At 44.9% G+C, this 14,558-nt stretch overlaps 1 protein-coding gene across 4 annotated transcripts in view; it reads right to left on the bottom strand.

Moving 5' to 3' along the window:
• Positions 1-3,880: 3,880 nt before the first annotated feature.
• The window catches only part of NMNAT1 (nicotinamide nucleotide adenylyltransferase 1), a 30,322-nt gene continuing 19,644 nt past the window's right edge, over positions 3,881-14,558 (bottom strand). For all 4 annotated transcript variants that reach the window (XM_064363228.1, XM_064363227.1, XM_064363226.1 and 1 more), the window contains exons 2-5: positions 13,297-13,467; positions 10,663-10,846; positions 5,520-5,662; positions 3,881-4,404 (exon numbers count right to left, since the gene is read on the bottom strand). In XM_064363228.1, coding sequence (XP_064219298.1) covers positions 4,004-4,404; positions 5,520-5,662; positions 10,663-10,846; positions 13,297-13,411 — 843 coding nt within the window. In that variant the 5' untranslated portion in view covers positions 13,412-13,467 and the 3' untranslated portion in view covers positions 3,881-4,003. The remainder of the gene's footprint in view (positions 4,405-5,519; positions 5,663-10,662; positions 10,847-13,296; positions 13,468-14,558) is intronic.

Here is a 14,558-nt window from a genome sequence, read left to right as displayed (position 1 = left end):
GCACTGATAAGCTAAGTTCAGATTCAGAAGTGGAGACTGTGTATGCAGCCTCACAGCTAGGTGGATGCCCTGGTGAAATTTGTAGATCATAGGCCTTTGGGAAGAATTATGAGAATGGCAGAGGAATGGAGCTCCTGTGGCACCCGGAAATAAACGTTAAAGGAGGCTATTTCATCATAGAGCAACTTCTGGACTTCGAGAAAAGTGAAAAGAGAGGCTTGGGTAAGGAAGATAAAAGCCCTCCCACCACTCTGCATGCTGACCTAGGGGATGCTTCCTTCTACTCTGTTGTTAGATCCTCAAGATGGCCAAAAAAGCATTCTTTAACCTAAATCATCCCCATGGCTCAATCTCTACACCTCCATCACCAAGGAAAACCCACTTCTCTCATCTGAAAGGTCTGCTGTTCACAAAGGCAAACACTACCACAAAGGCCCTCCATCCATCCGAACCAAGACGCTAATAAAGGACTTTTACTGCAGGTTTGTTTGCTGCATTCAAATTACACAATGTAAGGGGTAAAATGTACAACACATAAAACCCCCAGCATCAAACAAGCCAAACAAAGTGCCAGCATCACACATTTCCTCTAAACTCACAGTACAAAAGCAAATCATGGAAATGACGCGGGAGGGAATAAACAACGGCGTATTTTCTTCACATCAGTCAGTATGTATTCCCCGGTGAAATTCATTGTTCCATTATTCAAAGGGGAAGTTCTGTCCTTGAGAACACCCAAAATTATGCTATTATGTGGCGGCATCAGCAGCATCCTTGGCATTGGGAGAAAAAGCCAAGCTTGTTCTCTGTACAAAGTTGTTGCTCCATAAATAGTGCAACAATAGGATCAGGCCAGGCGTGGCTCACGCCTGTAATCCCAGCACTTTGGGAGGCCGAGGCAGGTGGATCACCTGAGGTCAGGAGTTCAAGACCAGCCTGGCTAACATGGTGAAACCCTGTCTTACTAAAAATACAAAATTAGCCTGGCATGGTGGTGGGTACCTGTAATCCCAGCTACTTGGAAGGCTAAGGCAGGAGAATCGTTTGAACCCAGAGGTGGAGGTTGCAATGACACAGGATCTTGGCAACAAGAGCGAAACTCCATCTCAAAAAAAAAAAAAAAACAACAAAAGGATCATTGTACCCTTACCAGGGCTCCTGCAAGGGTCTCCACATGCCTTGTCCAGTGAGGTCCTGAGGTCAGTACAGTCACAGCTGAGCAGAGCACGGGCACTTCTAAGTAGGAAGGCACAACAGTGTGAGAGAAGTTTCCAGCATTGGAACCTTCCTGCAGTTCACACAACACTTCAGATGAACTAGGTATAGTTTCCCTGAAGAAATCAAAGTTCGATTCTGACGGTTTCATCGTGCTCAATCATTACTTTTCAGGGCTGCTTCAACTCTCTTAAACTGTAAGAAGCTAAGGAGGAGAAAAATGACTCTCATCTGTAGGATCTGAGGCTCTAGCCTTTCACGGACTTGGCAGATGGATCCTGAAACCTGCTAGCTGTCAGATTTTTTCTTTTTTTTTAGATAGAGTCTCACTCTGTCACCCAGGTTAGAGTGCAGTGGTGCCATCTTGGCTCATTGCAACCTCCACCTCCTGGGTTCAAACAGTTCTCCTGCCTCAGCATCCCGAGTAGCTGAGACTATAGGCACACGCCACCACACCTGGCTTATTTTTTGTATTTTTAGTAGAGATGGGGTTTCACCATGCTGCCCAGGCTGGCCTCAAACTCCTGACCTCAGGTGATCCACCTGCCTCGGCCTCCCAAAGTGCTGGGATTACAGGCATGAGCCACAGTGCCCAGCCAGGTGTCAGGCTTTGTACCTTCCCTGTATCTCAGAGTTGGCCGGCTGGCTTTAGTAAGTTGGGAGCTGTAGCACATACATTTGTTTAAGTGTATTTAACATTTTCCTTTTTTAAACTGCAGATTCAGATATGACTATACAATTGCAAATTTCTAAGCATTTTTTAATTCCACAGTTACAAACCCTTCATCTGGAGTGGTGTAGGTATGAAATAGAAATTGCAAAAAGGCAAATTATTCTATTTTGTATGTATTAGAATAGTATTAGAATTAATACTATTTATCCTTCTGAACCACAGTTCAAAAAAGAACAACAACAAAAAAAGAATTAATACTATTTAAGTGTATTAGAATAGTATGAGGAAATAGACCCTTTTTCTGCTTAAATTCAGAAATGGCAGATTCACAGCAGGCTGGAACAGAAACAGCAGGACTCTTCAGAAACACCAGAGTTTTTTTAAGTCAAGTTCTCACTATTTTGCCTGGGCAGGTCTCAAACTTCTAGGTTCAAGCTATCCTCCTGCCCCAGCCTCCCATGTAGATGAGATTACAGAGCATGCCCCATTGCACCCCACTCAGGTCTTCTAATTAATCTATCAATAAGGGCTAAGAGCATTCAGCCTTAGAAAATCTTTGAATGAGATCCCTCATTCTCTGTGGTTCTCTCAATTCAAAGTAGCATGATGTCATCTCTGAAGTTGCTCCTGATGACAGATAAAGAGAGGATGAATGGCCAGGGATAGAGCATGACCCAAAACAAGGCTAAGTGAATGTGTATAAAGTGTAAGGCACCAGCTCTCTCCCTCTGGTGGGCATCAGAAATACCTGTGTACCTTTCTAAACATATGAGGGCTTGGACCTCAACTCCCTACACCTCCAAAGGTGGAGCTCCAGGCAGATAGGTCTTGCCAAAGTTTAGCTGGCAATTCTGGTATGTGTCACAGAGAACTATTGGTACAATGTTTCTGGCAGACATATACACAACCTTTATTTTGTGTAACTGGAGATGATTTATCAATGGTACATTTTACAAGAATACTACTGTAAGAATTCCTTTCTTGGCTGAGCTCGATGGCTCATGCCTTTAATTCCAGCACTTGAGTGGCCAAGGCAGGTGGATCACCTAAGGTCAGGAGTTCGAGACCAGCCTGGCCAACATGGTAAAACACCATCTCTACTAAAAATACAAAAAATTAGCCAGGCATGGTGGTGCGTGCCTGTAATCCCAGCTACTTGGGAGGCTGAGGCAGGAGAATTGCTTGAACCCAGGAGGTGGAGGTTGCAGTGAGCCAAGATCAAGCGACTGTACTACAGCCTGGGCAAGAAGAGCCAAACTCCGTCTCAAAAAAAAAAAAGAATTCCTTTTTGTCTACCCTGGCTGCTGATTACCCAGCAACAGGTATACATAAAATGTCAATTCCCTTCATAACCAAAGTTAGAATTTTATTTATCAACTCCCCTTTTATATATATATATATATATATATATATATATATATATGTATTTTTTTTCCCAAAGTTAGAATTTTAAATGAACGTTTGCTTTCACATTTTGCTTCTTTTATATGGTAGAGTTAGGATGGACTTTTTAACTTATTTGTTGCTAGTTTTACTGAAAATACTTCTGTTTTTTGTGTGCTACTAATTTCTTGTCTTAATGTTTTAAAGATAGAGATTAAAATAAGACCATAAGGAAAACATTCATCTTAGCAACATCTGATAAAAAGAAGAAAAAAACCCTTATTTTAACTTACCATTGATTTTTACTAAACTGTTTTTTTTTTTTTTTTTTGAGACAGAGTCTTGCTCTGTTGCCAGGCTGGAGTGCAGTGGTGCAGTCTCGGCTCACTGCAACCTCTGCCTCCCGGGTTCAAACGATTCTCTTGCCTCAGCCTCCCGAGTAGCTGGGACTACAGGTGAGCACCACCATGCCCAGCTAATTTTTGTATTTTTAGTAAAGACAGGGTTTCACCATGTTGTCCAGGATAGTCTCGATCTCTTGACTTTGTGATCTGCCTGTCTTGGCCTCCCGAAGTGCTGGGAATATAGGCGTGAGCCACCACACCAGGCCAGTTTTTACTCAACTTAAGCTTTAGTTTAGGCAACAGATCACAACTTCCTTCCCCAGTTACTAATGCCCAGATTGTTTCAGATCCCCAAACGGGAAGTCCAAAATATCATGCTGTAGAATTCTTATGTCTTAGCTTCTGCAGTGTTTCTCTGCAAAGGGGCCAGGATGACCCCAGCATTCCTGTCTTCACTTTCAGAGCTGTACAAATTATGATTTTCAATGTATTCTTGGACAAGATCTGGTACCAAATAGCGGATGCTCTGGCCCCTTCTGAGGGCTCTCCGGATTTTTGTGGATGAGATGTCATTAGTGATCCATTCATTCACCACGTGAATGTTGCTCCGGTGTTTCCACAGCACATCCGATTCGTAGATAAATTTCTGAGCATCATTTCCAGCCCGAGTAACACATATGAGCCCATAGTCAGCCACGATTTGGGTGATGTCTTCACTCTTCCACAAATTGGGAACAGCAAAGGACTCCAGTAAATCTGCCCCACACAGCAGCTTGACCTTGGGTGCAGCTGGGAAGAATAAAACAGAGCTTCAGGGTTTGCTTTTTCTTCCCCCCTACCTCCTCCAAGTGGAAAAGAGTTTACTTTTCTAATAACCCATTGTATCGAAATGAAGGAATACATGTGCTTTTCAAGAATGAGGGTTGGGGCTGGGCACGGTGGCTCATGCCTGTAATCCCACCACTCTGGGAGGCCAAGGCAGGTGGATCACTTGAGGTCAGGTGTTTGAGATTGGCCTGGCCAACATGGAGAAACCCCGTCTCTACTAAAAATACAAAATTAGCCAGGGGTAGTGGTGTATACTTGGGAGGCTGAGGCAGGAGAATTGCTTGAACCCGGGAGGCAGAGGTTACAGTGAGCCGAGATCACACCATTGCACTCCAGCCTGGGCAACAAGAGCAAAACTCTTTCTCAAAAAAAAAAAAAAAAAAAAAAAGAATAAGAATTCACAGTTTTTATAAGAATCAGATTCCCAAAAGAGATCCAGAACACCTCAAAAATTAGAGACCACTGCAGGAGAAATAAGCTCGGGTGCCTTTTACTCTTCTTCGCTTCATGAAACTAACAAGGGGCATTTTCCAGACACCAAGTATGCATTATAAAATGAAAATATAGGCTAGGCTGGGCACGGTGGCCCATGCCTATAATCCCAGCACTTTGGGAGGCTGAGGTGGGCAAATCATGGGGTCAGAAGATCGAGACCATCCTGGCTAATATAGTGAAACCCCGTCTCTACTAAAAATACAAAAAATTAGCAGGCCATGGTGGCATACGCCTGTAGTCTCAGCTGCTGAGGAGGCTGAGGCAGGAGAATTGTTTGAATCCGGGACGCAGAGGTTGCAGTGAGCCGACATTGTGCCACTGCACTCCAGCCTGGGCAACAGAGCAACACCACATCTCAAAACCAAAAAAAAAAATACAGGCCAGGTGTAGTAGTGGCTCACACCTGTAAACCTAATACTATGGGAGACCAAGGCGGAGGATTGCTTGAGGCCAGGAGTTCAAGACCAACCTGGCCAACATAGTGAGATCCCATCTCTAAAAACCAAAAAAATACACAGGGGTTTGCTCAGCTATAGAATCTTATCAGCTCTAGTCCATGAGTCCTGATAAAACGTACAAACCTTTTGTTTTTGGATCTAGGGATTTCTTTTGATTAGAATCTTGTTTTTGCTCAGTCCACTTCCTCTTCCGTCCAGGCCTTTCTAGTGTAGGTGAATTCTGCTGGTGACCACAGTTACGAGCCTCCAGTTTCTCTTGATGGTGTCTATAAAACAACAGAACAATAGAATGCTCTGCTTTCTCACAATGCCCCATTAGAGTATCATTAACATTATTTATTTATTATTTTGAGATGGAGTCTTGCTCTATCACCCAAGTTGGAGTGAGTGCAGTGGCAAAATTTCAGCTCACTGCAACCTCTGCCTCCTGGGTTCAAGCAATTCTCCTGCCTTAGCCTCCTGAGCAGCTGGGATTACAGGTCCACACCACCATGCTGGGCTATTTTTTTCTGTATTTTTAGTAGAGATGGGATTTCATCATGTTGGCCAGGCTGGTCTTGAACTTCTGACCTCAAGGGATCCGCCCCTCTCAGTCTCCCAAAGTGCTGGGATTACTGGCATGAGCAATCATGCCTGGCCAACATTATTTATTTATTATGTGCCACACCCTATACTGAATCCTTTAAATGGATTATCTGATAAAATCCTCTCAACCTAAGATGACTGTTGTGGAGGACTAAAAAGAGATAAAAAAATCGAATGTGGTTTATGCGTGTAATCCCAGCACTTTAGGAGGCTGAGGCAGGCATATCACAAGGTCAGGAGTTCGAGACCAGCTGACCAACATGGTGAAACCCCGTCTCTACTGAAAATACAAAAAATTAGCCAGTTGTGGTGGTACACACCTGTAATCCCAGCTACTCTGGAGGCTGAGGCAGGAGAATCACTTGAACCCAGGAGGCGGAGGCTGCAATTGCCAAGATCATGCCACTGCACTCCAGCCTGGGTGACAGATGGAGACTCTGTCTCAAAAAAAAAAAAACACAAAAAAAGTCTTCTTGGCTAGGCATGGTGGCTCACACCTGTAATCCCAGCACTTTGGGAGCCTGAGGCAGGTGAATCACCTGAGGTCAGGAGTTTGAGACCAGTCTGACCAACATGGAGAAGCCTCATCTCTACAAAAAATATAAAATTAGCCAGGCATGGTGGTACATGCTTGTAATCCCAGCTATTTGGGAAGTGGAGACAGGAGAATCACTTGAACCCAGGAGGCAGAGGTTGCAGTGAGCCGAGATCTCACCATTGCACTTCAGCCTGGGAAACAAGAGCAAAACTCTGTCTCAAAAAAAAAAAACATCTTCTCAACATCCTGTATCATAAATATTATTATCTCCATAAGGGAAGGGAAAAAGGAGGCTTAACAGTTGCAACTCCAGCTCCTAGCAGAGTCCATGAAACATAGGAGGCATTCGATAATTTGTTTGAAACAATGTTTTGGGGGTTGTTTTTTAGAGACACAGGCTCACTCTACTGCCCAGGATGGAGCGCAGTGACACAGAGCTTGCTGCAACCAAGAACTCCTGGGCTCAGGTGAGCCTACTGCCTCCGCCTCCCAAACAGCTGGGACTACAGGCACATGCCACCATGTTCAGCTAGCTTTATTTATTTATTTATTTATTTATCTGAAGACGGGGTTTCACCATGTTGGTCAAGCTGGTCTTGAACTCCCGACCTCAGGTGATCCACCCACCTTGGCCTCCAAAGTGCATGGATTACAGGCGTAAGCCACCACGCCCAGCCTAACTTTTTTTTTTTTGAGAGATGACATATCTCTATCATACTATCATAGAACTGTACACTAAAGTGGTTAAAATGGGAAATTTTTATGTTATTTATATTTTACCATAATTTCATCAATTAATTGATCAATCTGCTAATAAGCTGGAATCCCCAAAGAAAGAGAATCAGTGATTATAAAACAAAGTTGGCCAGGCATGGTGACTCACGCCTGTAGCCCCAGCACTGGGAGGCCGAGACAGGCAGATCACTTGAAGTCAGGAGTTCAAGACCAGCTTGGCTAACATAGTGAAACCTCATCTCTGTATTATTGCCACCCTTATATCAGAATGGTTTATTACCCCCATTGAGAGAGGACACTGACTAATTTGCCCAAAGTCATTTAACTTATAAGTATTAATAGCAGAGCCAGGACTTGAACCTCAGCAGTCTAGTCCAGAGCCCGCACTCTTGACCACTGAAGAGTGTGGCTTAACACAATGCCAAGGAGAAGGTCCTAGAGGGGCAAGTGCCTGAGGCCTCAAAGGAAGGGGCTCTAAGCAGGATTTGTGTATAGCTCTATTCTGGGCTGGCACCAGGGTACCCACTGTTTACGAACTGTGCAATGTTACCCAAATAACATCAACTACACCTGTGGGATTCAACTGTGGGTCCTTTATCCCAACCCTTTATCCCAACCCTTCTGAACAGCTGAGTTGACCATGTAATGGGCCATAAGGTTACTATAAAGCCAGAGGGTTGGTTAGGGCTGTGGCCCAGGAACCTGGTCCCTCATGGGAGAATTTTTTGCCATCAAGCAGTGGAGACTCTTCTCCCTGCCAAGTCTGAAAAGTAAGTCCTCTTAAGAGATCACTGTGCAGATACTATACTGGCTCAGCCCCCAATGCTGCCCAGCACCCTTCCCAGAGGTCCTTGCAGCAGGTTCTGGACGTGACTGCAATTCTGCTAATGGGATTCTCTCCTGAGAGTTGTGGAAGGCAGGAGGAGGACAGAGGCCATCATCCTGGGGCTGTGGAGCCTGACAAGTCATCCTTTCTAGTGTGGGTGTGGTGGCTAGACTCTGGAGGCCACTGTCCCATCATTAACTTCAGGAGACAGACGGTTCAATAGCAGCAGAAGCAAAACTGGTTTGTTAAATTCTGACTGCAACTTTGGAGTAGTGATCTTGACTTACACTTCTCCAGCTACTTTTTTTTTTGAGACAGAGTCTTGTTGTGTCGCCCGGACTGGAGTGCAGTTGTGCAATCTCAGTTCAATGTAACCTCTACCTCCCAGGCTCAGCCAATTCTCCTGCCTCAGCCTCTGGAGTAGCTGGAATTACAGGCATGCACCACCATGCCCAACTAATCTTTTTATCTTTAGTAGAGATGGGGTTTTGCCATGTTGGCCAGGCTGGTCTTGAACTCCTGGCCTCAGGTAATCCGCCCGACTCAGCCTCCCAAAGTGTTGGGATTATAGGCATGAGCCACCACACTCAGCCTCAGTTCTTTTACTTGTAAGTACTTTTTGAGTAGAACTTAAATCTCTTTCCACTTAAAATACCCAGAGTGGTTTCTATTTCCTCATCTGAATCCTAACTGATGTAGTCGGTAACTGGAAGGTTCAGAACTCTAAGAACAGATAGTAAACAGAAAGTCTTTTCAGAAAGCCCTTTTATTTTAAACTCAAGATAACAATAGGCCAGGCATGGTAGCTCACACTTGTAATCCCAGCACTTTGGGAGGACTGCTTGAGGCCAGGAGTTTGAGATCAGCCTAGGCAACATAGCGAGACCCCATCTCCAACAAAAAAAAGAAAATTTTAAAAAATCAAAATAACATTAAGCAATAATTAGGTGTCAGCTGGGCCCAGTGGCAGGCCTGTAATCCCAGCACTTTGGGAGGCTGAGACAGGCAGATCACCTGAGGTCAGGAGTTCAAGACCAGTCTGCCCAACATGATGAAACCCCATCTCTACTGAAAATACAAAAAAATTAACTGGGCGTGGTGACGGTGCCTGTAATCCCAACAACTCAGAAGGCTAAGGCAGGGAAATTGCTTGAACCCGGGAGGCAGAAGTTGCAGTGAGCCAAGATCACGCCATCACACTCCAGCCTGGGCAACAAGAGTGAAACTCTGTCTCAAAAAAAAAAAGGAATAATTAGGTGTTAGGAGGCCGAGGCAGGTAGATCACCTGAGGTCAGAAGTTCAAGACCAGCCTGGCCAACATGATGAAACCCCATCTCTACTAACAATACAAAAATTAGCCAGGGGTGGTGGTGGGCACCTATAGTCCCAGCTACTCAGGAGGCTGAGGCAGGAGAATTGCGTGAACCCAGGAGGGAGAGGTTGCAGTGAGGTGAGTTCACACCACTGCACTCCAGCCTGGGAGACAGAGCGAGACTCTGTCTCAAAAAAAAAAAAAAAAACGGGGAGGGCCGGGTGCGGTGGATCACGCCTGTCATCCCAGCACTCTGGGAGGCCAAGGTGGGTGGATCACCTGAGGTCAGGAGTTCAAGACCAGCCTGGCCAACATGGCAAAAACCCATCTCTACAAAAAACACAAAAATTAGCCAGGCATGGTGGCACACACCTATAACCCCAGCTACTTGGGAGGCTGAGGCAGGAGAATTGCTCCAACCCAGGAGGCAGAGGATGCAGTGAGCCAAAATCACACCACTGCACTCCAGCCTGGGCAACAAAGTGAGACTCCGTTAAAAAAAAAAAAATTAGATGTCACTTGCTCTGATCTCTGAACCCTTAACTAGAATTGCTTCAAAGGTATGGGCACAGAGATCTGTGACTCTCCCCAGATGCTGTCACGGAAGTAGCATACAAATCAGGCCTGTCCATGATCAAGCAGCACTTGATGCTTCTCTTCCTTAAATTATCTGCCTGTCACTTTTATACTTAGAAAGACTGATAATAATAACATCTTCCTGCAATTTTGCCTCTCTTATTTGGGACACAGACATGCCAGGCCAGCTTCCTCTATTTTCTATTTTCTAATAGTGATAACACATAGTAGCAAGCATGCAATATAACCTCCGTCCCCCGGGGTTCAAGTGATTCTCCTGCCTCAGCCTCCCAGGTAGCTGAGATTACAGGCACACACCACCACGCCCAGCTAATTTTTGTATTTTTAGTAGAGATGGGTTTTCACCATGTTGGCCAGGCTGGTCTCGAACTCCTGACTTCAAGTGATCCAACCGCCTCTGTCTCCCAAAGTGCTGGGAATACAGGCGTGAGCCACCACACCCGGTCACAAACATCTTAAAATATAATGAAAGACACAGAGGGGCTAAGGAATACCCATCCTCTGGTACTGTGCTCTACAGTCTTATAGTAACCTTCTACAGGAATGACTTATAACAAATGTGACAGTTTTGCAAATCTGTATGTTCACAGATGTAAGCAACGTGGAAACATGGTAAAAACAAGCTGCCTAGCCATTTACACAGAACTGACAAAGCTGATTCCACTATGAGTACCTTAGCACCTTAAGAGTCTCTTTCCACTCCTTCTGAAGACTTTCCCATGTGTCAACTTCCACCCATTTGGAATTCTTGGTGGCAAGTTCTGCCATGATGACCCGGTGATGGGCAGGAATGAGTCCTTTCTTCTTATAGGCATCACCAACAGGAGAGATGATGCCTTTGACAACTCTGTATCTTCCTGGATAAAGAGTTAGGTTTCACATTAGGTATAACAAATTAGATTTTATGCACAGGAAATATTATGATCGATATTATGTTTTGTTTTGGTTTTTTTTTGAGACAGAGACTTGCTCTTGTTGCCCAGGCTGGAGTAGAGTGGCATGATAGCTCACTGCAACCTCCGCCTCCCAGGTTCAACCAATTCTTCTGACTCAGCCTCCCAAGTAGCTGGGTTACCGATGTGTGCCACGATGCCTGGCTAATTTTTGTTATTTTCAGTAGAGATGGGGTTTCACTATGTTAGCCAAGCTGGTCTCGAACTCCTGACCTCAAGTGATCTGCCTGCCTCGGCCTCCCAAAGTGCTGGGACTATAGGCGTGGGTCACCATGCCTGGCCAATATTGTTTTATAATCACTGATTCTCTTTCTTTGGGGATTCCAGCTTATTAGCAGATTGATCAATTAATCGACTGAAATTATGGTAAAATATAAATAACACAAAAATTTCCCATTTTAACCACTTGAGTATGCAGTTCTATGATAGTAAGTGCAAGCACACTGTTGTGCAACCATCGCTCTCATCCCTACTAGAATGTTTTCATCTTCCCCAACTGAAACTCTGTACCTCACCTCATTCCCCTATACAGTTAAATTTCTATTGATATTGCCAAATTACTTTGTAAAAAGCCTTAATTTGTTTTTTGTTTTGTTTTGTTTTGTTTTTTAATTTTTTTTTTTAAAGACAGGGTTTCACCATGTTGGTCAGGCTGGTCTTGAACTCCCGACCTCAGGTGATCCGCCCACCTTGGCCTCCAAAGTGCTTGGATTACAGGCGTGAGCCACCATGCCCGGCCAAAAGCCTTAATTTGTATTGTCCACCTAAAGTGTAGCAAAAGCCCATTTCTCAATGTAATAGGTAAAATATACATCACTTTTTAAGTTAGTTCCCTGGTTATTAGAATTATTGCTGAGCTTTAGCATCCATCCATCCATCTACCTATCAGCATATTATATGATCATTTATGTAACAAAAAAATCTAGGACAGGTGTAGTGGCTCGCACCTGTAATCCCAGTACTTTGGGAGATCAAGGCAGGAGAATCACTTGAGCCCAGGAGCTTAACACCACCATGGGCAAAACAGTGAGACCCAGTTTCTATAAAAAAGAAAAAAATTAGCCAGATGTGGTAACATGCCTGTAGTCACAGCTACTCAGGAGGCTTAGGCAGGAGGCTCACTTAAGCCCGGGAGGTCAAGGCTGCAGTGTTCACAAGGCTGCTGTGAACATGCTACTGCACTCCAGCCTGTCCAGCCAGGGTGACAGAGTGAGAACCATTTCAAACAAACGAACAAAAAAAATCTGTCTATACACTCAAATGTTTGCATATAAATTCATACAAAGAAGACTGGAAGGATACACATTAAACATGTTATATTATGTCATGCCATGGTGGTTCATGCTTGTAATTCCAGCACTTTGGGAAGCCAAAGTGGGAGGATTGCTCGAGAACAGGAGTTCGAGACCAGCCTGGCCAACATGGTGAAACCCCATTTCTACTAAAAGTACAAAAATAGGCCGGGTGTGGTGGTGCACACCTGTAATCCCAGTTATTAGAGAGGCTGAAGCAAGAGAATCACTTGAACCTGGAAGGTGGAGTTTGCACTGAGCCCAGACTGTGCCACTGCATTCCAGCCTGAGCAACAAAGCAAGACTCTGTAGAGGCGGGGTTCCACCACATTGGCCAGGCTGATCTCAACCTCCTCACCTCAGGTAATCTGCCCCTCTCTGCCTCCCAAAGTGCTGGGATTACAGGTGTGAGCCACCATGCCCCCGCAGCCTATTCATGCATTGTTTATGAAAAATTTTAAAAGGCTGTACCTGATCCTGGAGGTTTTATGTATGCTAAGTACAGCTTTCGCTTTTTGCCTTAAGTAATGGGAAACTCTGAAGTAGCTTAAGCACAGGGATGACAGAAACAAATTCCTTTTTTTGTGGGGGAGGGTGGTCAGGGTTTTGCTCTGATGCCCAGGCTGGTGAGCAAATGTGTGATCATGGCTCACTGCAGCCTTCACCTCCCAGGCTCAAGTAATCCTCCTACTTTAGTCTCCCGAGTAGCTGGGACCACAGGCACATGCCACCATACCCGACTAATTTTTTGTAGAGATGGGGACTCTCTCTGTTTCCCAGGTTGGTCTTAAATTTCCGTCCTCAAGTGCTCCTCCACCTCAGCCTCCTGAAGCACTGCGATTACAGGTGTGAGCCACTGTACTCGACTGTACTTTCTATTCCACAGGCCATAGCCAGATGCTCAATTCTACCCTCATACTTCACCCTCCTTCTTGGCTAAGAAGTCACTGCACAAGAGAGCAGGACAGCATATTTGTACCCAGTCGATCAAATGTGTATTCTGAAACAGACCCAGGCATACTGTTTCTCTAGTTTTAAGCTACTTTTGGTTACTGCTCCTACCTGTTCCATTCAAGTAGTCCTTGGCCAGCTCAAACAACCTGAGGTGCATGTTGGTGATGGGATTAAAGGAACCACAAGCAAGGAGAACCACTTCAGTCTTCTCAGAATTTTCCATGGTAAGAACTTGAAGTTGTTGATCTAAATGGAAAAGTGTGACACTTCCCTTGTTGTCTACAAAGGAAAAAAAAATACATTCAGTTATACATTTTTTTTTTAAGATGAGGTCTTGCTCTATCACCCTGGCTAGAGTGTAGTGGTGCAACTACAGCTCACTGCATCCTCAAACTCCTGGGCTCAAGTGATGCTCCCACCTCAGCCTCTTAAGTAGCTAGGAACACAGGCACATACCAATAGGCTGGCTAGTTATTTTAAAAATTATTTTTTGTAGAGATGGGGTCTTGTTATGTTGCCCAGGCTGGTCTCAGACTCCTGGGCTCAAGCAATCCTTCTACCTCAGTCTCTCAAAGTGCTGGGATTACAAGCATGACTCACCACACTCAGCCCAGTTACAGATCTTTTGATGTCCTTCCATGTTCTCATTCCCAATAAATGAATGAAAAATATTTGACTTTGGTCAGGCGCAGTGGCTCATGCCTATAATCCCAGCACTTTGGGAGGCTGAGGCAGGTGGATCACAAAGCCAAGAGATCAAGACCATCCTGGCCAACATGGTGAAACCCTGTCTCTACTAAAAATACAAAAATTAGCTGGGCATGGTGGCACATGCCTGTAATCTCAACTACTTGGGAGGCTGAGGCAGGAGAATCATTTGAACCTGGGAGGCGGAGGTTGAGTGAGCCGAGATCGCTCTACTGCACTACAGCCTGGCGACAGAGCAAGATTCCATCTCAAAAAAAAAAAAATTTTTGGCTTCAATCATTATGCTAAGTGAACTATAAAAATGCTTCCATGTCTCCATCCCTCCTTTTCGTTTTCTTTTCAAGACGGAATCTCATTCTGTCACCCTGGCTGGAGTGCAATGGCCCAATCTCAGCTCACTGCAACCTCCGCCTCCTGGGTTCAAGCAATTCTACTGCTTCAGCCTCCCAATTAGCTGGGATTACAGGCACACACCACCATGCCCAGCGAATTTTTGTATTTTTAGTAGAGATGGGGTTTCACCATGTTGGTCAGGCTGGTCTCGAATTCCTGACTTCGTGATCTGCCCGCCTTGGCCTTCCAAAGTGCTGGGATTGCAGGCATGAGCCACCATACCCGGCCCATTCCTCCTTTTCAATGTGAATTTGCAGCTCCTACCATGA

The sequence above is a fragment of the Aotus nancymaae genome, unplaced genomic scaffold (assembly GCF_030222135.1).
Source record: "Aotus nancymaae isolate 86718 unplaced genomic scaffold, 86718_ANA_hifiasm-v0.15.2.pri h1tg000053l, whole genome shotgun sequence".
Classification (NCBI taxonomy): Eukaryota; Metazoa; Chordata; class Mammalia; order Primates; family Aotidae; genus Aotus; species Aotus nancymaae.
The sequence above is the reverse complement of the archived record's forward strand: the minus strand, read 5'-3'. Positions and strand labels throughout refer to the sequence as shown.